Genomic DNA, 21,102 nt, shown 5'->3' with positions numbered 1-21,102 from the left:
ATCTGCAGCTTAGGGGTTGGAAACAAATTCTCTGTCTGGATTTTGTGTCTGTCTTTCCCTGAGTGAGTTGGACCCAGAGAAGTAGCTTATGTTTCAGATTTCTTTTTGCATGTTTACTAAGTTCCATTTCATCTTTCCAAATAAAATGGTTCCTCTTCTATCTTAAATTCAACTGTCACCTGGTTAAAAACAAAACCAAGCTGGGTGTAATCCTCATTACTCAGGAGAGAGATCTGAGGTTGGTGTTTCTAAGCCAGTTGGTGCAGGAAAGTCCTAAGACTTCAATTAACCACCACCAAAAAAAGTCCGAAGTGGAGCTGTGGCTCAAGTGGTAAAGTGCTAGTCTTCAGCAAAAAAAAAACAAAACTCAGAAACAGTGCCCAGCAATCCCCATGATTGGCACCAAATAAATCAGTAAATGAGTGAGTAAATTATCTGGCTACAGGTTGTTCAGTAAAGGGGGCAGCCACCAATCACCCTCAAATGCTTCTCACTACCAACTCTTCACAAGCTACTGAAAATTGGTTTTTTTTATGCAGTGTCTCCTGATTTTTTTAAACATACTTGTAAAAAAAATAAGTTAATAAATGCTTTCACATTTGTTCTCTATGTTGTTGTTTGCTTTAGATAAAATATATAACTCTGCCTTTTCTCAGTTTTTTTCATCTATAAAACAAAGAATATAATACAGGATTGTCATCAGCTTCAGAGAAGATAATATATTTATTAAGTTCCTTTTTATCTAAAGCTTAAGAAAATCTTAGCGGCTAGGCACTGGTGGCTTATATATGTAATCCTAGCAAATCAGGAGGCTGAAATCTGAGGATCACCATTCAGAACCAGTCCGGTCAGGAAATTCTGAGAGGCTCACCTCTAATTACCACCAAAAAGCCAAGTGGTACAACACCAGCCAGCCTTGAATGAAGAAGCCCAGTGAGAATGTGAGGTCTTAGGTTCAAGCCCTGGTACTAGTCCAAAATAGCCAATAAATAAACAAATCTGTGATCAACTAGTATCAGATAACTTAATTTGTGTAACTATTGGTTAAATTCAGTGTGTACGTATAAAGCCTTCTTGCTCCTAACCCCTCAATACAGTGACAGAAGAGGTATTCAGTGGCACCAATCCATGAGGATGAAGAATCAATAGCAAAATTTTGGATACCCGGAATTAGACAGGCTGCCCAGAATCAGTGACCTAAGAAAGCCAAATCTTAGGTCAACAGTGGAGAAAGCTGAGAAATAATCCAATTTCACTGTCAGAAAAGCCCCACAAGGTTAAAGAATTGGCATAGAAAACTGAGGAATAAGATGGGGTGAAAAATGGAGGATTGCATCTCATGGTCTTCCACAAACGTAGTTTTTATCAGTTAAAACTAATATTGAATTAAAGCCTACTCTGGAGGCTAAGATCAAGGTTTAAAAATCACCCTGGTGCTGGGAATGTGGCCTAATGGTAGAGTGCTTGCCTACCTAGCATTCATGAAGCCCTGGGTTCGATTCCTCAGTACCACATGAACAGAAAAACCAGAAGTGACGCAGTGGTTCAAGTGGTACTGTGCTAAACTTGAGCAAAAAGCCCAGGGACAGTGCCCAAACCTTGAGTTGAAGCCCCAGAACTGGCAAAAAAAAAAAAAAAAATCACCAGTAAAGACTTATCAGCAATTAGTTAGCAAATACTGGAAGTGGAGGTATAGCTCAAGTAGTAGCTTGCCAGCCTTGAGGGAAAAAGCCAAGGAAAAGCACCTTGCCCTGGAGTTCTAGCCCCAGTAGCCATGTTATAAACTCAGAAGTCATGCCTGGCAAAGGAAAATCTTAACCGATTATCACGGTGTTTCTAGTGGATCTAGATACCATTTGTCTTACCCACCCAAAATCCTTTGGGGTTGGGAATGTGGCTTAGTGGTAGAGTGCTTGCCTACCATGCATGAAGCTCTGGGTTCTATTCCTCAGTACCACATAAACAGAAAAAAGCTGGAAGTGGTGCTGTGGCTTAAGTGGTAGAGCACTAGCCCTGAGTTCAAGCCCCAAAACCAACACATGCACGCACACACACACACACACACATGTATCAGATTCTCCCAGAATAATGAAATATTTTCATATTATGATAGGTGTTAAAAGATTGATGGAAAATAAAACCAGATTGAGAAGGGATTCAGAAGAAGGAGAAACATAGAATGCTCAATGCTAGGCCTGTATGACTGGTTATGAGCCACAGCTTGGACTGTGGCCCTGAAATGTGTAATGAGAGTTAATGTAAAACCATAACTATCCCCTTTTTTTTTTCTTTTGTGACAGTACTGGGGCTTAAACTCAGGGCCTGGATGCTGTCTCTTAGCTTTTCTGCTCAAGTCTAGTGTTCTACCTACCACTTGAGCCACAGTTCTGCCACTGTTTTTCTGGTAAATAATTGAAGGTAAGAGTATTATGGACTTTCTTGTCCTGGGCTGGTTACCAACTGTGATTCTCAAATCTCAGCCTCCTGAGTAATTAGGATTAAAGGCATGAGCCATCAGTGCCTGCCTGCTTCCGGAAGTGGAGCTGTGGCTAATCTAGTAGAGCACCAGCCTTGAGCAAAGTAGCTCAGGAACTGTGCCCAGGCCCTGAGTTCAAGCCCCAGGACCCACACAAAAATAGATTAAATCAATAGATAAACGTGGCTTATGCCTGTAAGCCTAGCCACTTAGGAGGCTGAGGATGGCAGCTCAAAGCCCAAGCCAGAAACGGTGAGACTCTTTTCCCCAATAAACTACTTAGAAAGAGCTGGAAATGGCACTGTGGCTCAAATAGTAGAGCAGTAGCCTTGAGCACAAAGCTCAGGAACAGCACCCAGGCCCAGATTGAAAGCCCCACAACTTGCAAAAAAAATAAAAGAAATAGACAACACCAAGAGTGATTAAGAGCAAAGATAGATACTTACCTTAGAATAACTTTTGAGTCAGACCCTGCCTTAATATAGCCCTGATACCAAGCTCAGTGTGTCTCACTTTGAGTATCCACATTCAGTCTGTTGGGGCATGCCTCTCTTTCCGTTTGCCTGCTTGCTTACGCCATAAGTTTCTGTCAAGTTTGTGACTTGTCCAGAAATTCTTCATCAAAGTCAAGGACCCTCAGTGAAGAGTCCCTACTTCTAGAAGAAAACTTCACAAACCCTAACCTGGACTCAGTAACAATTCCAAGTGATGAAAATAAAGTTGTTTTTTCCTTGTCTGTTTAGCAGTCTTTAAAAATGCATATATGACCATCTCTATGCTCGATTATATGGGCTGTGTATACATCGTGTGCATATACATATTAACATGCCTATATATATTTAAAAGTAAAATCTTGGGGAAAAAAAATCACCCAGCCAGTTGCATATCTACATTAACAGGTGCTTATTTAACACAACTATTTTCTATGGAAAAATATATAACTAGATCTCCATGCTATATACATATATAATGTTTGTGTTTATATGTTAATATACATGCATGTAAGTATATACACGTGTATAATACACACATGTGTATGTAGGTAAATATATTCGTGTCTGTGCTTAGACTTTGGCAGCAAAGCTGTGGAAGGACTTACATTCAATTGATAGTGACATCTCCTGCGGAGAGGGAAAGGGATCTGTACCTTCCATGAACAGTTCCGATGCAGTCCGTGGGTAACTTCCGCAGTGAGCACCGGTGTCGGGCCGGCCGCCAGGTCCGAGCCCGGGGCCCGTCACGGCCAGTCATCCTCCCCCGAGTCGCCCAGCTCGGCCCTGCGGGTGATCCAGCGCCAAGTGCAGCTAACAGCCATTTGGAGCCAACCTGGATCTCAGTATGACAGACAATACTGAATTGCGTCTACACATCACGAATTCCGCCGGGATCCAGTGAAACGCAGATGGAGAAGTGAAATGCTTACAAAACCATTAAGTAGGATCCTAGAAGCCTCGGTCCCCGCCAAGGTAGCGTGGCCGAGCGGTCTAAGGCGCTGGATTAAGGCTCCAGTCTCTTCGGGGGCGTGGGTTCGAATCCCACCGCTGCCAGGTGGATCCTTTTGGTCCCGGCGGCCTTGAGGGCCGCTGCGTTTTGCCTCGGCACTAGCGCCCCCTGCCGTGGCGTCTGTCTGGAAGCTACCGAGGAAGTCGGCGAGGGGGCGGGTCCGCGTGCGCCGGGGCGGGGCATTGTGGGTAAGAGGAAGCGCGAGGGCCGGCCCGCTCCCCCCCACGTGTCCGCCGGAGTTTCTCCACCAGCAACATGGCCGCTCCCTGAGAGGAGACTCCGGCCGCCGCCACCTCTGCAGCCGCGGGTACCTGGGCCGTTGTCGCCGTCCGCGCGCGGCCCGGGCGGAGAGGTGAGTCCCGGCCTGCCCGCGGGGGGGGGGAGGTCGGGGGTGGCCGCCGCCCTGCCGAGGCCGGGTCCAGGCCTGGGCTCCGCGAGTAGGCCGGGCGAGGCCCGCGCCGGGCGGCCGAGCGGCGGGGCGCCTCCCGGGGCCGGGGCGGGGGCGCCGCGCGGGGCTGCGAGGCGCGGCGGCGGCGGTGACTCAGGGTCGCGTCGCGCGCGGCTCGGGCCGCCCCGAGGAGGGGCGCTGTCCCCGGCCGCGGCGGCTCCGACCCCGGGGCCCGGCGGGCTCTGCGACCGGAGCGGCGTGCGCCGAGCTCGGCCTCCGCCAGGGACGCGACACCGCCGGGCAACGCGTCGGCGTCGGGCCCGGGCCGCCCCATTCATTGACCCGGCTGCAGCCGCGGCCGCCCGCGGGCGCAGGGGCGTCCCGGCCCCGAGCGCGGCCTCGCGGGGCGCGGGGTGAGGGCGGGCGACGCGGCGATCGCCGCCTGCCCCGCAGTGCCCGGCCGCGGGCCGAGACCCCGCCTGCAGCGCGCCATCCCGGGCCGCATCTCACGTCTGTCTCGGTGGATCGGGAAGAAAACAGGTTGCCACGTAGTAACGAGCCTGCCCCCCCCCCCCCCCTCCCGGCTGACACTTCTTCCCTGGAGTCCGGTGGCGCCTGGCGTTTTTTTTTATTTTTGCCCGTGTAGCGGATGAAAATAGGAAAGGATGACAAGGTCCGGGAGCGCTGGAGAGGCCGCGGATCACGTCCGACAGAGGCGGGACTTGAACCTGTGGAGTCGGGTTCATCGCGTCCACGTTCTTATCCACTATACCATAGTGCCTTTTATCGGAGAGGCTTGCAGCAGCCTGGTTAAGGGTATGAACAAGGCTCTTTGACATCAGCTAGACCTGGTACTTCTGTCTTGATTTCAGAACTACCCTGGGCAATGCACTTATCCTCTGAGCCTCAGCATCCTCCTTTTTAAGGTGAAGGTGGTAAGTCTTGATTCCTGTGGCTTAGAAAATGACTAGATGTAAGCGTTCTTGGCGCCAGGCATGTCCAGCTATTGGGAGAAGAGTGAGTTAAAAAAATCGCCCCACCACAAACTCGATGATGCATATAATTACTATTTTTGCGTGTGTATGTGTGTGTGTGTGTGTGTGTGTGTGTGTACGTAATATGGGTGCATGTGCCTGCATGTTCACATACCCACACACACTGAGTTTTGAACTCTAGGCCTTGTGGTCTGACCTTGCCTTTTCAGCCTGGCACTGTACCAGTTGAGCCACACCTCCGCTGAAGGCCTTTTGTTGGTTAATTGGAGATAGGAGTCTCAGGCTTTCCTGCCCAGGTTGGCTTTGAACCTCAATCCTCCTCCTGTGACTTAGTGAAGAGTTAGTATTACTGGCCCTGTGGCTCTTGGCCTTTATTTCTGCTTTATGCTGGAGAAAACAGAAGCATTGAGAAGCCATCATGGAGTTTATATTCTGGTACAGAATACAACCAACCCCCAAGTAAATAGACAGGGAAGTTCTTGGTTATGGTAAGAACCACTCCGGAAATAGGCTGAGGAGTTGGGTGTAGCTGGAAGGGTTTGAGATGGGGTCTGGGCTTGGAGCTAATAACCAGGAGCCCTGCCCCGGAAAAGCCCTGGAGGGGTGGTGGGGTGACTACTGTGCAAGTCCTGTGCCGCCTAGAGCGTGCTGCCTGGAGCTTGGCCTGTTGGAGGTCTAGCAGGTGGCGGCCACCAAGTCAGGTAGAGATGGACTTTATGTAGGGCCTCGGGACCACGAGGAAAAGTTTGCATTCTATTTTATGACTTAGGGTTTTGATCAGGGGATGGTGAATTAAAGGTCTGAAAGAGGATCTTAGGGAAGAAGTTAGATCATTGTTCTTCAGACTAGATAAGATTTATTAGTGGAGTAGGAAATCAGCTTAAGGGATTGTCACTAGCCATTTCTTTGGGGGTGGGGGTGGGGTGCCAGTCCTGGGGCTTGAACTCAGAGCCTGGGTGTTTTCTCTGAGCTCTTTGGCTCAAGGCTAGTGCTCTACCACTTTTTTTGGGGGGGGGGGGTCCGGTCGTGGGGCCTGAACTCTGGGTCTGGGCGCTGTCCCTCAGCTCTTCAGCTCAAGGCTAGTGCTCTACCACTTGAGCCACAGCACCACTTCCAGCTTTTTTTCTTTTTCCTTTTGTGGTGCTGGGGAATCGAACCCAGGGCCTCAGGCATGCAAGGCAAGCACTCTACCACTGGTGCTCTACCACTTTGAGCCTGAGAGCCCCTTCTGGTTTTCTGGTTCTTAATTGGACTTTCCTGCCACCGCTGACTGAAAACCTCAATCCTCAGATCTCAGCTTCCTGAGTAGCTAGGATTACATTCCTAAGCCATCAGCCTCTGGCTTGGCTTTTTCTTTTTCTTTCTTTCTCCCTCTCCCTCTCCCTCCCTCTCCCTCTCCCTCTCCCTCTCCCTCTCTCCTTCTCTCCCTCTCTCCTTCTCTCCTCCCCCTCTTTCCTCTCCTCCCTCTCTGTCTCTGTTGTGAGGCTTAAACTTTGGGCCTGGGCAAGGCTAGTGCTCTACCACTTGAGCCACAGCACCATTTACAGCTTGTTCTATTTATGTGGTGTTGAGGAATCGAACCCAGGGCCTCATGCGTGCGAGGCAAGCACTCTACCACTGAACCATCTTCCTGGCCCCTTTCTCTCTTTTTTCTTTTTCTTTCTTTCCTTTTTTTTTTTTTTTTTGTAGTTTATTGGAAGTAAGATTTCCGTAGACTTTCCTGTCCTGGCTGGCTTCAAACCACAAGTCTCAGATGTCAGCATCCTGAGTAGCTAGGCTTACAGGTGTGAGCCACTCATTTCCGCTAGCATTTTATTTTGAATGAACAATGGTAGAAACTGCATGGTATCTAAGTAGGCAGTTGTGGTGGCTCTCTGTGAAACCTTGCTTCAGTCATACAATGGCTCAGGTGTTCTAGTCATTGATAGGAACTTTCTTATGCTGAGTCTTAGGCTGAAAACGTGGAAAGTCACTGAGTTGGATCTTGTTGGCTAGGAGAATGGAAATGATCATTTTAAAATTTTTTTGAGCTCAAGTGTGTATGTGTCCTGGGACTTGAACTTAGCTCTCACTTAGCTTTTTCCAGTCAGGGCTGGCTCTCTTCTTTTCCTTCTCCTTCTCCTTTTCTTTTGTTGGTTCTGGGGCTTGAACTCTGGGCTTGGCGCTGTCGAGCTCTTCAGCTCAAGGCGAGCACTCTACCTTGTGAGCCACAGAGCCACTTCCAGTTTTCTGGTGGTGTACTGGAGATTAGAGTCTCACAGACTTTCCTGCCTGGGCTGGCTTTGAACTGTGATCCTCAAATATCAGTCTCCTGAGTAGCTAGGATTACAGGCATGGGCCACTGGCACCCAGCTGGCTCTCTTCTTGAACCACAGCGCCACTTCCGGTTTTCTGATGATTTGTTGGAGATAAGAGTCTCACAGACTTTCCTGTCCTGGCTGGCTGGAACCTCGATCCTCAGAGCTCAGCCTCCAAACCTCAGACCTCAACCTCCCAAGTAGCTAGGATTACAGGCATGAGCCACCGGCGCCTAGCTCACTTCTGGCTTTTTTGCTAATGAATTGGAGCTGAGGGACTTTTCTGCCCAGGCTGGCTTTGAACTTCAGCCCTCAGCTCTCACTCTCCTGAGTAGCTAAGATTACAGGTGTGAGCCACCTAGGTGGTCTAGGATGATCACCTTTGCAGTGAGCCAATCACGTATGGGATCCACAGGGAGGTATCTCATCCCATCTCAGCATCTCAGCTGGGCTGGGCTCAGCAGAGGTCATACCGTGTGTGTGTGTGTGTGTGTGTGTGTGTGTGTGTGTGTGTGTGTGTGTGTGTGTGTGTGTGTGTGTGTGTGTGTGTGTGTGTCTGTGTGTGTCTGTGTGTGTCTGTGTGTCTGTGTGTGTGTCTGTGTGTGTGTCTGTGTCTCAGCTGGGCTGGGCTCAGCAGAGGTCATACCCTGTGTGTGTGTGTGAGTGTGTGTGTGCGCGCTCAGTCCCTTTGCTCACTTAGAAGTCAGTACTCTGGCTCACCTGGCCGCAGAGCCAGTTGCAGGGAGGGTAGATGCATGCCATGCATACACACGGAGCTGAGGAGCCTTCTACCCTCCCATGTCCTCTCTGCACTGTAGCAGCTGCCTAAAATTGTTTAATGGTTCATAGTTCCCCAGCGCTCCGTTCTGAAACCAGGCCTGTTTCAGTCCTGATTTCTTCCTGCTCCAGGCTTTTCTCAAACTAAATCTCCCATGGCATGCCCATGCTTCACCTTGACCCTAACAAATAGGTGGCCATGTGCTAGGCATTGGGATGTAGCACAGGACAAAGTAGACTAAAGTCCTGGCCTGTGTGTGACGGTAGTAGTGACTTGTGATGTGGAGAAAGCCGGAGCAGAGTAATGGGGACAGCGTACAATTTTGAATAGGGGGGCTGAGATGGTCTTTAGGGCCAAGGTGACATTTGAGCAAAAGTCAAAAGAGATGCAGGAGGGATCCAGAATGTTGTCCACAGAGAGAACAGTTCTTCAGGCCCTGAGTGCAGTGACAGGGACAGGTGTGAGGGAAAGGGACAGGGGGCTGACCTGTGCTGCATGGGATGGGATGGGGTCCTCCAAGGCTCTTCACGACAGAAGCCAAGCAGTGCTGGGAGAGGCAGGGTGGAAGCAGGAAGCTGTCACTGTGATCCAGCAGCAGAGCCGGTGGGACTGGGGCAGCGGGGGAGGGGAGGCAGATCCTGCTGTCTTTGCAGATTGATCTGAGAGGATTTTGCTGGTATTGAAGTCAAGGGTGACACCATGGCTCAGCCTGGGTAGTTGGCAGGTTGGGGTGTGTCTGTGATAAGAGAGGGTCTTAGTGGGGGCTAAGGTGACATTGAACTAATTCCACAAGCATCAGGGTCAGGAGTCACGTTCTTGTCTGGACACACTGAGAGGTGGACTGCGGACTGAGGGGTACTGGGCTCCCTTCCTCGGCTAAACATTATCACCCCTTGTCCTGGGGATGAAGAGCATTCAGCCCTCTCCCCCATGGGGACACCTGCATCCTTCCTTCAGGGGCTGCCTGGAGTGACTCCTCCCCTCTCCTGGAGGGCCCCCCCCCCCCTACATACGCTGCTGTTGCTCTGTTGTCCTAACCCTTCCCTCCCTTGAGCAGCCTATGCCTCCTTCCCCTGCAGTGAGGCCCGGCCTTCCTCTGAACCCCCACTCAGTGGTCACCCCAAGGCCTGGACTTGAAGTCCACTTGATCATCTTGTACAGTGGGAATGGTCAAGCCACCTCACAGGCTCCTCACACCAAACACTGAGAGAAAGTATGGGCAGACTTGACATCTCCTGTCACTTGTTTTCTCACTTGGTAGCTCCACAGCCTCAGATATGGGTGTGGGAACGGTGGCTATGGACCAGCCACCCTGTCCTCTGATGAAACTCATAGAACCAGTCATTCCCCCCTCCCTCTCTCTTTTTGTCTGTCATGGGGCTTGAACTCTGGGCTTGGGCACTGTCCCTGTGCTCTTGCTCAAGGTGAGTGCTCTACTGCTTGAGCCACAGCACCGCTTCTGCTTTTCTCATGGTTTTATTGGAGATAAGAGTCTCACAGACTTCCCTGTCCAGGCTGGTTTTGAACCTCAGTCCTCAGATCTCAGTCTCCTGAGTAGCTAGGATTACAAGCATGAGCCACCAATGCCCAGCTTGACTGAGTTTTTCTTTCTTCCTCCCTCCCTCACTTATTTGTTGGTTGTGGGACTTAAACTTAAGGTGTGGGCACTGTCTCTGAGCTTTAGTGCTCAACACTAGCACTCTACCACATTGAGCCACAGCAACAGTTCAGGTTTTCTTTTTTTCTTTTTTTTGGGGGGGGGGGTCCGGTCGTGGGGCCTGAACTCTGGGCCTGGACGCTGTCCCTCAGCTCTTCAGCTCAAGGCTAGCGCTGTACCACTTGAGCCACAGCGCCACTTCCGGCTTTTTTCTTATGTGGTGCTGAGGAATCAAACCCAGGGCCTCAGGCATGCAAGGCAAGCGCTCTACCACTGAGCCACCTTCCCAGCCCAACAGTTCGGGTTTTCTGATTAGTCGTAGATAAGAGTCTCACAGACTTTCCTGCCTGAGTTGGCTTCAAACGTGGATTCTCAGATCTCAGGCTCCTGAATAGCTAGGATTACAGGTCTGAGCCACCAGCACCTGGCTGAGTCTCTTGCTTGCAATCACTGCTTGGTTGTGTGTTTCCCTTCCCTCCCCCTCTCCCTCCCCCTTTCCCCTCTCTTGGTCAGTAGAAGACTGCAGTTGGCTGTCCACTGCAGACTTCACCATAGACGCAGAAGTTGGTCAGTGTTGTCTTGGGCCCCTCACTTCCCATGCAGTATCTGTTAGAATAGGCACCCCAGTAGTGTTCAGTATTGACCAGCTGACTTCCAGGTCTCTTGCTCTGCTTTGCAGATTTGAGGCGAGGACTACGAGAGGCGTGGCTCTCCCTAGTATGGCCAATGAAGAGGATGACCCAGTCGTACAGGAGGTAACTGCTGCTGTCCATCCTCTACCAGGGCTGCTGGCAGTGCTCTGAGCCCGTCCCCCGCCCCCTTCCACAGGCCAGTGGGGGAGCTGTTGGTATCCTAGTACTCCTAGTCTTTGCCATTACCTCTGCTTTCCCCAGACACTGGTATAGCTGACCACTCCCAGGGCTCTGGTCCAATGTCCTTACTACCAAGATCTCCCTGGTGGCCCTGACTTGGCCGCATTGGCTGTTCTGCTCAGTGCCAGGCCCCGTACTGGCTCACAGACCCCGTGGTCTTTGTTGAGGGATGGGGATGGACAACACCCCCTCCTGGGTTTTCCCAATACAGTCTTTCAGCACATGTGGCTGTGCCCTTCCCTGGGGAGCTTTGGGAGGCAAAGTCCATGACTTTCCTGCATGTGTCTGGAGCCTGGCTTTGAGCTGGGGGGGGTCTTAGACACATATTCAGTGATTCTTCCTTATTTGGGGCTACTGCTTACTAAGTTTTTGGATTCCAGCTGTGCATTTTAGCTGCAACTACATTGTCAAAAACAAGCTATGAGGGCTAGGAATATGGCCTAGTGGTAGAGTACTTACCTTGCATGCATGAAGCCCTGGGTTTGATTCCTCAGAACCACATAAACAGGAAAAGCCAGAAGTAGCACTATGACTCAAGTGGTAGAGCGCTAGCCTTAAGCAAAAGATGCTCGAGGACAGTGCCTAGACCTCGAGTTGAAGCTCCAAGACTGGCAAAAAAAGAAAAAGCTATGATGGGTGGGGATGGGGGCATGGTTGCTGGGCAGAGTGGCAGCCAAGGGACTCTCAGTACAAAGATGGCCCTGGCATGCCTCCATTTGGATGCTGCCTCCACTGCATCTTTAAAGAATTGTAAAGGCTCTGGGCATGTGTGCAAAGCCTTTCAGGTGGAAGGAGGAGCAAGCCAAAGCCCAGGGGTAGGAAAGAGAAGGGATCATATACATAGCTGGGAAGCAGAAGGGAAACATGGGATGGGCTTGGTTAGGCAGGTTATGAAAGGACTTGCAGGCTACTTGAACATGGTGGCAGGTAGGTCCAGGAGCAAGGGGCAAGGGTGGGTCATGTTTTGGCAGGTGCCTTCCAAGCTGGGAGAGAACTTGGTTGGGGCGAGCAGCTCTTGTCCTGGTTGCTCAGAGCTGTCAGGAGGGAGGTTTGAGACCTGGTTCTCTTTATTCTTGGCATGAGTTGAACTATTTCCTCCTTCCTAAACTCTCTCCCTCTGAGCCACTGCCCCTAATGGAAGTTCAAGGAGTGGGTTTGTGCCTGCGGTTGGGGCCTGGTGCTCTCTGCCCTGTGCTCTGGCTAAATCTTCTCCCCTTGTTTCCAGATTGATGTGTACTTGGCCAAAAGTCTGGCAGAGAAGCTGTATCTGTTTCAGGTAAATGTGGAACTGGAAGGAAAGGGGGAAGCCAAGCCAGCAGGATGGCCTGGGGAACCTCGGCCTTTCTTAGTATTCTCTACCCGAGCGCAGTGGGTGCTAGCTCCCTTCCCGGGGTAGGGGGCTGCCATTAGTCTCTTCACCGGTGGGAGGAAAAGTCAGGCGGTGCTCACATCTCAGACCATACACCCAGATGTAGCTTCTAGTTCCCTTGGAAGTTTCCTCCTAATCTCTGTCTTGGTGATGCCTGCTTACGGGATTCATGTGAGGACTGGAGCATGGGGGAAAGCCATAGTGGGAACCCACAGCGATCACCTGGGTCTTGCCAGCTCTGATGCCCTACTTTCTGGGCCAGTAGCTTATAAGGGTGCACGTGCATTGAGCACATTTATTTATTGTTGGTCATGGGGTTTGAATTCAAAAGTGAATTTGACTAGTTGGATTCTGTGTTGCACTTGGAGCAAGGGAGGCTTCTAGTTGCTGCAGGCCTGGGGCAGGGGCAGTGGTGGCATCTGCTTGTGCTAGGAAGAGGCCTGGGTCTTTGACTGACAGCAGAGTGATGACAGTGACTTGTGGGCACTGGGCCCTGTGCTGGTCAAGCTCTATTTGCATTGTCCACACTCTTGGCTGCCCTGGGAGTAGGACATGGTGGAGGCCTGCTGCCTTCCAGAACCTGCACCCTTCTCTGTGGCCCTTATCAACCCGAAGTTCTAGGAGCTCCAGGCAGCCCAGCCTCAGGCCCTCTCGGTGGTTGGAGGAGGATCTGCCCACCCAGTGCTGGCCTTTCTCTGGGCTTCGTCTGGGCTGCAGGCTGTTGCAGCAGCAAAGCTGCCCTCAGACCTGAATGGAGGTGTGGGTGCTGTGTTGCTGTTGAGGGACCTTGGAGGACCACAAGGTAGTTGATCCCCAAAAGGTAGTGCTTATGCTCCTGGTTCCATCTGTCAGGCTCCCCACAGAGGCTGGAGGGTGGGAGCCGTTTGCATAAAGACAACGTTACCCAGGGGGCATGAGGCCCAGGGAGGGCATGGCATGGGGCTGGTGAGTAGTGTGCCACCCCCCTCCCCCCAAGTATGTTGTGGGAACATGGCACAGGTGTAGCAAGAGAGAATGGGGTCACCACTTTCCCATGCCTGTTGTCCAGTTCAGCAGTGAACATGACCAGGCCAGCCTCGTTTTCTATTTCTGCTCCCTTGATGTTCACCTCCCTTGGTATCCTGTAAACAGAATGACCTTGGGTCCTGGGCGCTCAGACCCATGGCCGTGCTGTTGATTCCATGGCCGTGCTGTTGATTCCTAGAACCTTGGGTACCTATTTAACTTGCTGATGCTGGGACAGGTCCCTCAAAAGTGAAAAGACCATAAAACTGCTCTGCAGAAGGTGGCTGGGAGGAGCCAGTGCCATGGGGTTGCAAGTGGAGACTTCAGGGTGCTCATGTGGGCCCTGAGTGCTCTGGACTCTCCTTGGGGTGCTGCTAGGGTGACTGTTGATTCTTGTCCAGAGCTGCTGGCTGGGCAGGATGGACTGACAGCTCCCTTCCTGCCCTTCCATCCCCAGTACCCTGTGCGTCCAGCCTCGATGACCTACGATGACATTCCACACCTCTCAGCCAGGATCAAGCCCCGGCAGCAGAAGGTGGGCTGCCCTCTGCCCCAGGAGCAGTTGGGAAAGCTGGGGAGGGCTGTGAAGGGAACAGCAGCAGCTCACAGAGTCTGCAGGGGAGGACGGGGTTTCCAGAAGCAAAGGGAGGAGCCGATCCAGATGGAGCAGATGGGCAGGTGCCAGCTCAGGCTCCCTGGACAGGACAGGGGTGGGGTGGAGGAGTCCTGACAGGAAAATCTGACCACCACCAGAGGGATGGTGAGGGGGAGTCCATGCCCGTCTATGGGGGCATGTCCTGGGTGTTCATGGCGAGAAACTCTCCTGACAAGGCCATAGCAATCTCTGCTTCTTTTCACCCAAACTTGGAGACTGGCTGTTGCTAAAGAATCTCCCCAGTGTTAAACATTGGTGCCTAATTCACGTCTTTGGTATGGAATAGAGCGATGGAAAAGGCTATGAACTCCCTGTGGGCCCCCCCCCCCCCCAGGTCACTGACATTTCTGTTGCAGTTTGAGGTGGTGGTGTCTTCTACAAAGAGGAATATGTCAGTCTTCTAGACAGAAACTAGGTTGGGGGTACCCATGTTGAGCTGTGCATTGGGTCCTCACAGGTGGGGGCGGTGTTTGGTATCCCCAGGTAGAGCTTGAGATGGCCATCGATACCCTGAACCCCAACTATTGCCGCAGCAAGGGGGAGCAGATTGCACTGAATGTGGATGGCACCTGTACCGATGACACTAGCACGTATTCCTCGTGAGTCCCCAGGCCCCCGCCCCCCAAGTCCACAGGGACCAGCCTTGGAGACTGGTTCTCTGTCTTGTCACTGCCCCACCGCTGGGCACTCCAGTGTTCCCCACCTCCTCCCAAGCTGGCCCCTAGAGACTGCCCACCACAAACAAGGCTGTGAGGTTCTTTCTTTCTTTTTCTTTCTTTGTTTCTTTCTTTGTTTCTTTCTTTCTTTCTTTCATTCTTTCTTTCTTTTTCTTTATTTCTTTCTTAATTTCTTTCTTTCTTTCTTTCTTTTTCTCTCTTTCTCTCTTTTTTGCCAGTTCTTGGACCTGAACTCATAGCCTATGTGCTGTCCTTGAGCTTCTTTTTTGTTCAAAGTTAGCGCTCTACCACTTGAGCCACTGACTTTCCTGCCTGAGCTGACTTTAAACCATGATCCTCAGATCTCATTCTCCTGAGTAGCTAGGATTACAGGCATGAGCCTCATGGCTGTGGGTTTTCTATCTATTGACTCCCTGCCCAAGGCAGACAGAGGCTGCCCTTAGCCTTGGTGCTGGTCCCTGGTTGGTGCATTTCCTAAGTTGGGCTGGGCTCTCCAGGCTCATCTGGAGCTTGACATCCTTCTCCCTATGCTCCCTTCCAGGAAGCTGATGGATAAGCAGACCTTCTGCTCTTCCCAGACGACCAGCAACACGTCCCGTTATGCAGCTGCACTGTACAGGCAAGGTATGGGGGCAGGGAGATCTCAGATCTTGTCCAGCCTTGTGTTTGGCACCTGCCTCCCCTGAGCTAGACCTGCAGACACCAGCCGGTGTGAGAATGAACTGAGGTTACTAGGGTTACTAAGAGGGACAAATTTTGGGGACAGTGCCCAACTTGATAGGATTAGGACTCCAGGCTCATTTCCTCTTGGGCACAGGTACTCAAGTGCAGTGTAGTATTATTAAATTTGAGGTCAGGTGGTAGAATTCAGTGCAAGTTATTAGGACCCAGTGATTCTATTCACGATAGCCCCAAAGTGGAAGCAACCCAAAGGTCACCAGCCTATGAGTGAGTAAACACAGCAGCAGCATTAGCTGGCCCGTGCCATCATGACGCCCTGACAGACCGTCCCCGGATGAGTCTTGACAGCTCTGAACTCGGTGGAGGAGGCCGGGCTCAGAGGACCACACAGTCTGTGCCCTCTTTTGTGTGAAATGTCTAGAATAAGCAGAACCACAGAGACAGAGCCAGTTGGCCTCCAGGCTGGAGGGAAGGACGAAGTGAGGACTAACTGGTTCTTTATTGGGTGATGAAAATGAGCTAAAATTGATTGGCACTGCTGGCATGGTTGTAAATATATTAACATATCCAGTGGTACACTACATAAAACTAATGTAAACCCCAGGAAATGAGAACAAAATCAAAAGCGGGGTCAAAGAACTATAGTCTTGGCTTTTTTTCCCCCTTCTTGGCTAGCACTCTACCACTTGAGCCACAACCTCTTTTGGCTTTTTGGTGATTAGAGATAAGAGTCCCAAGGATTTTGCTGCCAGGGCTGGCTTTAAATTGCGATCCTCAGATCTTAGTCTCCTGAGTAGTTGGATTACAGGTGTGAGCCACTGGTACCCAGCTTAATCTTTGATTTTGAACTGTATCTCAAGGTTGTAGTTTTTTAAAGCCACATTTCCTGTAGTCAGATCATATACTCCTGCACTGTACTGTAGCAGGCAAGCTACTTCTGCAGTCACATTAGCATTCGCAAATAGATTTCTTAGCAAATTGGACAAGGTTTTATCGGGGAAGGATGAAAAGGAGAGTCGCTGAGTGTCAGTGGCTCACACTGTAATCCTAGCTACTCAGGAGGCTGAGATCTGAGGATGGCGGTTTGGAAGCCAGCCTGGGCAGGAAAGGCTGTGGGACTCTTCCACCAGGAAACCAGAAGTATAGCTGTGGCTCACCGTTGTAGAGTGCTGTCCTTGAGCAGAAAAGCTCAGGCACAGCGCCCAGGCCTAGAGTTTAAGCCCCGAAACTGTCCAAAAAAAAGAATGGGGGCTGGGAATGTGGCTTAATGGTAGAGTGTTTGCCTAACATGCTTGAAGCTCTGGGTTCGATTCCTTAGACCACATAAACAGAAAAGGCTGGAAACAGTACTGTGGCTCAAGTGATAAAGAGTGAGCAAAAGAAGCTCAGGGACAGTACCCAAGCCCTGAGTACAAGCCCTAGGACTGACAAAAAAAGAAAAGGAGAGGAAATCTATTTCCCTGTGGAGTGGGATAGTGGGAGGAGTCTGGTTAGCTACCCAGGAAGGCAGGAACAGTAATTCCAGGGAAGCAGGGGGACTGGTTGGGAGGTGGCCTGCAGAAAGTGGCTTTGAGCAGACACTTTTAGGAGGCTGTTTGGCTGTAGGCCAAATTGGACTTTGGTGACTTGAGCCAAGCTGGGTGTATTGGCTTTGGTTCCTAGAGGCAGATTCAAGCCCATCTTCCTCTGCCAGGTGAGCTCCACCTGACGCCTTTACATGGCATTCTACAGTTGCGGCCTAGCTTCTCCTACCTGGATAAGGCAGATGCCAAGCACCGTGAGAGGGAGGCGGCCAACGAGGGTGAGCCCTGGCTTCCCTGCCATGCTGTCTGTCTGCCATCTGTGGTTTTGGCGGGGTGGCTTGGGTCAGGTTGGGGGACACTTAGCATCCCTCTATCCACTCTTGTTACCCCCACATTTGAAGCAACCAAAAAGTCTCACATTTCCATATGACCTGGGGGTAAGAACTGTCCCCAGTGGAGACTGCCATTTAGGCATCTGTCTGTTGATTGCTGGTGAGTTCCAGGCGCCCGATCAGTTTCTTGAGGGTGATACGGAAGCAGGGCAGGGCAGGGCAGGGCAAGCAGCCCCAGCAGAGCTGTTAGTGGCTGCTTGCTTCCCTTGCAGCCGGGGACTCTTCACAGGACGAGGCGGAAGAAGATGTGAAGCAGATCACGGTGAGCTCTGGCCCTGGGTGAGGGAAACAGCTTACACTGAAGGATAGCAAAGGGTGGAGGGCCTGAGCCACAAGGGGCCTACCTGCTCTGGGTGTGGGGGGCATTCCTTCCTGTTGGGTGGCTGGCAGCCAGCTGGCCACCTCTGCTCAGCTGAGTTGTTGCTCTTAGCAGAACAGCTTTGTTCTATGCAGGAGGGGAACCCCATAGGTGTGCATCTAGGATTGTGGCTGTCTTTTTTTGTTGTTGTTGTTGTTCCAGTCCTGGGACTTGAACTCAGGGCCTAAGCTTTTTTGCTCAATGCTAGCATTCTACTACTTGATCCATAGCACTACTTTGGGCCTTTTTTGGTGATTAATTGATGGTAAGAGTCTCATAGACTTTTCTTCCTGAGCTGGCTTCAACCTACGATCCTCAAATCTCAGCTTTCTGAGTAGCTAGGATTCCAGGCATGAGCCATCGGTGCCTGGCATCTGGTTGTCTTAAATAGGAAGCTATGGCCTAGGGATCACCAGTGAGCTCACAAGGCCCCATGTTTATTACTTACGTGATTCTCCTGTACTTTCAGTGGTGCACAGATGACTAGTCACCACCTTAGTGCTTTATCCCTGCCTTTGAGAGAGATGATGAGAATATTAATGGTGTGTCAGGGTCCCCCGTTGAAGTGGTTGTAGGTTGCCATGAGTTTTAAAAGAGAAGTATTAAGCTGGCCGCTGGTGGCTCATGCCTATAATCCTAGCTACTCAGGAGGCTGAGATCTGAGGATCGCGGTTCAAAGCCAGCCCAGGCAGGAGAGACCGTGAGACTCCTATCTCCAATAAACCACCAGAAAACCGGAAGTGGTGCTGTAGCTCAAGTGGTAGAGCGCTCGCTTTGAGCTGAAGAGCTGAGGGACAGCGCCCAGGCCCAGAGTTCAAGCCCCACGACCGACCAAAAAATAAATAAATAAATAAATAAATAAATAAAAGAGAAGTATTGCACAAATCTCAAGAGGCTGACCTGTGGACTGGACGCTGGCTCATCTTATGGATGGTGGAGCCTAAACTGACGATGGTAGCGGGGCTGCAGGAGTCTTGTCTCTCTGGCAGCTTGTTGGGTGTCCTTACATATGCTAAGGGTATATTTATGAACCCCATGAGCCTCATGGCAGGACAGATGGAAGCCACAGCTCTCTTGCCCTGGTCTGTATGAGTGGCTCATAGACAGGATGTGGGTGCCTGCATCAGGAAATGAAGAGCAAGGAGGCGTGGGAATGCCTCTGTGTGGGCACAGCTTCGGGAAAGGGACAGGCTGAAGGCATGTCACCCCCCCACCCCCAGGTGCGGTTTTCAAGGCCGGAGTCGGAGCAGGCCCGCCAACGGCGAGTGCAGTCATATGAGTTCCTGCAGAAGAAGCAGGCGGAGGAGCCCTGGGTCCAGCTGCACTACTGTGGCCTGAGGGTGAGCAGCCCCCACGCTCTTCTCCTCTGCCTCACTTCAGTGCTAAGTCCTGGCCAAGTAGCAGGGAAGTCCTGTGGGTACTTGGTGTGTCTTCTTCTACCCATCCCGCTTAGCTTGCGCCAGGTGTGGGGTTGGAGAGGCCAGCCTAGGGTTCCTGTTTTTGGGGGAGGGGATCTCCCTCAGGGCACTCGTGGAGTGGGAACAGCTTGCTGGGCTCACAGTGGGGCTAGTGTTTGGTTACATCACTGTCATCAGGTGCCACCCTAGAGCATCTGCCATCTGTCGCAGGCCTCAAGGTTCTCTGTGTCCCTTGGGGCGGGGGTGGGGGGGGGATAGATTTGCTCTGTGCCCAATTTTTAGTTCATACACTGGCTTTGGAACCTTACCTTAAAACTGCATGAGAGGCGAGCAGTTGAATATTAGCTCCCCATGCTCGTTTCTCTGGAGCCTTTTGGAGGAGGCTTATACTCACAGAGCCTCAGACTCAGGGTCAGACTTTCTATATATACTGTATATTTCCTACCGTGTGAGTGTAGGCAAGTTACCTAAATCTCTCAACTCTTCTCCTTGTCTGTAAAATGGGAATGGTAAAACTTGGTAGAGTTACTTTGTAGATGAGCCGAGCATATGGCTAGCCATTGGAGTGACTAGAGTCTGCTGCTCAGAGTCTGAGCTAGGATTTGGCTGTTGCTGATAGTGTCTCTGTGTTATAGATAGGATGTCAGGCAAGGCCTGGGGTTCTGGGCTCAGGTTGAATGGGCCTGTGTCTAGAGTGGGAGGTGAGGCAAAGGTTGAGGGCAGGATTGGAGAGAGGCCTGGAGGGGGGCGTTGCCTGACCTCTCCATTCCGTCCCTCCCCCAACAGGATAGCCGCTCAGAGCATGAGCGGCAGTACCTGCTGTGCCAGGGCTCCGGTGGGGTGGAGAACACGGAGCTCGTCAAGTCGCCCAGGTGAGACTGGCGGATGCTGGGACCGAGGCCCCTTCTCTACGTGGGCAGGGGAGGAAGGGCTTCATCTGTCATATATTGCACCTGGAGCAGCCACTGAGGAAGCTCCTTCCTGTCCAGCAGTGGCTGGTACTCACGGGGAGGGGTGGAGCTTTAATCATAGCCATTTTCCTGCAGTGAATACCTCATGATGCTGATGCCACCCAGCCCGGAGGAGGAGAAGTGAGTAAGGGGCTGGGGCTTCTTCCTCACTCCCCTCGCCCCCAGCCTCCTCTAACCCGTGACTCACTCCCATGATAACAGAGACAAGCCTGTGGCCCCCAGCAACGTTCTGTCCATGGCCCAGCTGCGGACACTGCCCCTGGCCGACCAGATTAAGATCCTAATGAAGAATGGTAGGTACAGGGGACCCCAGTTCTACCCACTACTGCAAACATGAGTCTGTGGGACAGTCTGAGGTCTCGGGACAAAGCCAGAGGCCCTGCTCCCCAGAGCACCCAGCTCTGCAGCGCCATCCTGGGCAGGGTAGCAGGCTCCGCTCCATAACTCTGAGCCTTCTTTGACATCTGCCTACTCTGGGGACCTGCAGTAGGTTACTTGACCTTCTAAGTCTCAGATAGTCTATAAAAAAAGTTGAGGATTGTGGTTGGGGGCATGGCTCAATTGGTAGAGTGCTAGTCAGTGAGCAAAAATATCAGGTACTGAGTTTGAGACCTGGTCTTGGACCTAAAAAGAAAGCAGCTCACGATGCTTGGGAGGGTTCAAGGATGAGGCGTCTGCAGGGCTGAGTCCTGCACATGACTGGGGACTTGGGTCATTTTAGTGGTAAAGTTCTTCCCCTGCCTGATATCTGGGTGTCTCCCGCTTTGCACAGTTGGGACGGCCTTCTTAAAGGCTGAGGGGCTGCTAGCTGGTTCATTGCCAACCCAAGCCCTGGGGTCCTCCTCTGAGGTGCCACATGAGTTTCCCTCTGTGCTTGGCAGTGCCAGCAGACCCTGGCATTCTTCAGGGCACTCTGGGCCTTCCCCAGCCTGTGCCCATGCTCCCTTGGGGCCAGCAGAGCAGTGACAAAGGGCACAAATATGGAGCCAGAGGTCTGGGTTGAAATTCTGGCTCTGCCACTTTGTCAGGGCCAGGTAAGCATGAGTTTGAACCTTCTCTAGGCTGAGGAGTGAGTCTTCTTCCTCCT

At 51.6% G+C, this 21,102-nt stretch overlaps 1 protein-coding gene and 1 non-coding gene across 4 annotated transcripts in view; both read left to right on the top strand.

Annotated features, from left to right (window-relative positions):
- Positions 1 to 3,941: 3,941 nt before the first annotated feature.
- Trnal-aag (transfer RNA leucine (anticodon AAG)) lies at positions 3,942 to 4,023 on the top strand. The gene has a single exon. It is a non-coding gene; the product is annotated as a tRNA-Leu (tRNA).
- Positions 4,024 to 4,209: 186 nt separating this feature from the next.
- The window catches only part of Polr3e (RNA polymerase III subunit E), a 28,825-nt gene continuing 11,932 nt past the window's right edge, over positions 4,210 to 21,102 (top strand). Inside the window, exons 1-13 of one of the 3 annotated variants that reach the window (XM_070004351.1) lie at positions 4,214 to 4,331; positions 5,240 to 5,302; positions 10,774 to 10,849; positions 12,192 to 12,242; positions 13,798 to 13,875; positions 14,479 to 14,594; positions 15,214 to 15,296; positions 17,047 to 17,154; positions 17,481 to 17,530; positions 18,847 to 18,966; positions 19,831 to 19,916; positions 20,091 to 20,135; positions 20,217 to 20,308. In XM_070004351.1, coding sequence (XP_069860452.1) covers positions 10,814 to 10,849; positions 12,192 to 12,242; positions 13,798 to 13,875; positions 14,479 to 14,594; positions 15,214 to 15,296; positions 17,047 to 17,154; positions 17,481 to 17,530; positions 18,847 to 18,966; positions 19,831 to 19,916; positions 20,091 to 20,135; positions 20,217 to 20,308 — 865 coding nt within the window. In that variant the 5' untranslated portion in view covers positions 4,214 to 4,331; positions 5,240 to 5,302; positions 10,774 to 10,813. Of the gene's footprint in view, positions 4,332 to 4,887; positions 4,908 to 5,239; positions 5,303 to 10,773; positions 10,850 to 12,191; positions 12,243 to 13,797; positions 13,876 to 14,478; positions 14,595 to 15,213; positions 15,297 to 17,046; positions 17,155 to 17,480; positions 17,531 to 18,846; positions 18,967 to 19,830; positions 19,917 to 20,090; positions 20,136 to 20,216; positions 20,309 to 21,102 lie in introns of those variants that run through there. The other 2 variants (XM_070004350.1, XM_070004352.1) reach the window with 2 other exon arrangements.

The sequence above is a fragment of the Dipodomys merriami genome, unplaced genomic scaffold (genome assembly GCF_024711535.1).
Source record: "Dipodomys merriami isolate MVZ:Mamm:240054 unplaced genomic scaffold, mDipMer1.0.p SCAF_62, whole genome shotgun sequence".
NCBI classification, from domain to species: Eukaryota; Metazoa; Chordata; class Mammalia; order Rodentia; family Heteromyidae; genus Dipodomys; species Dipodomys merriami.
The sequence above is the reverse complement of the archived record's forward strand: the minus strand, read 5'-3'. Positions and strand labels throughout refer to the sequence as shown.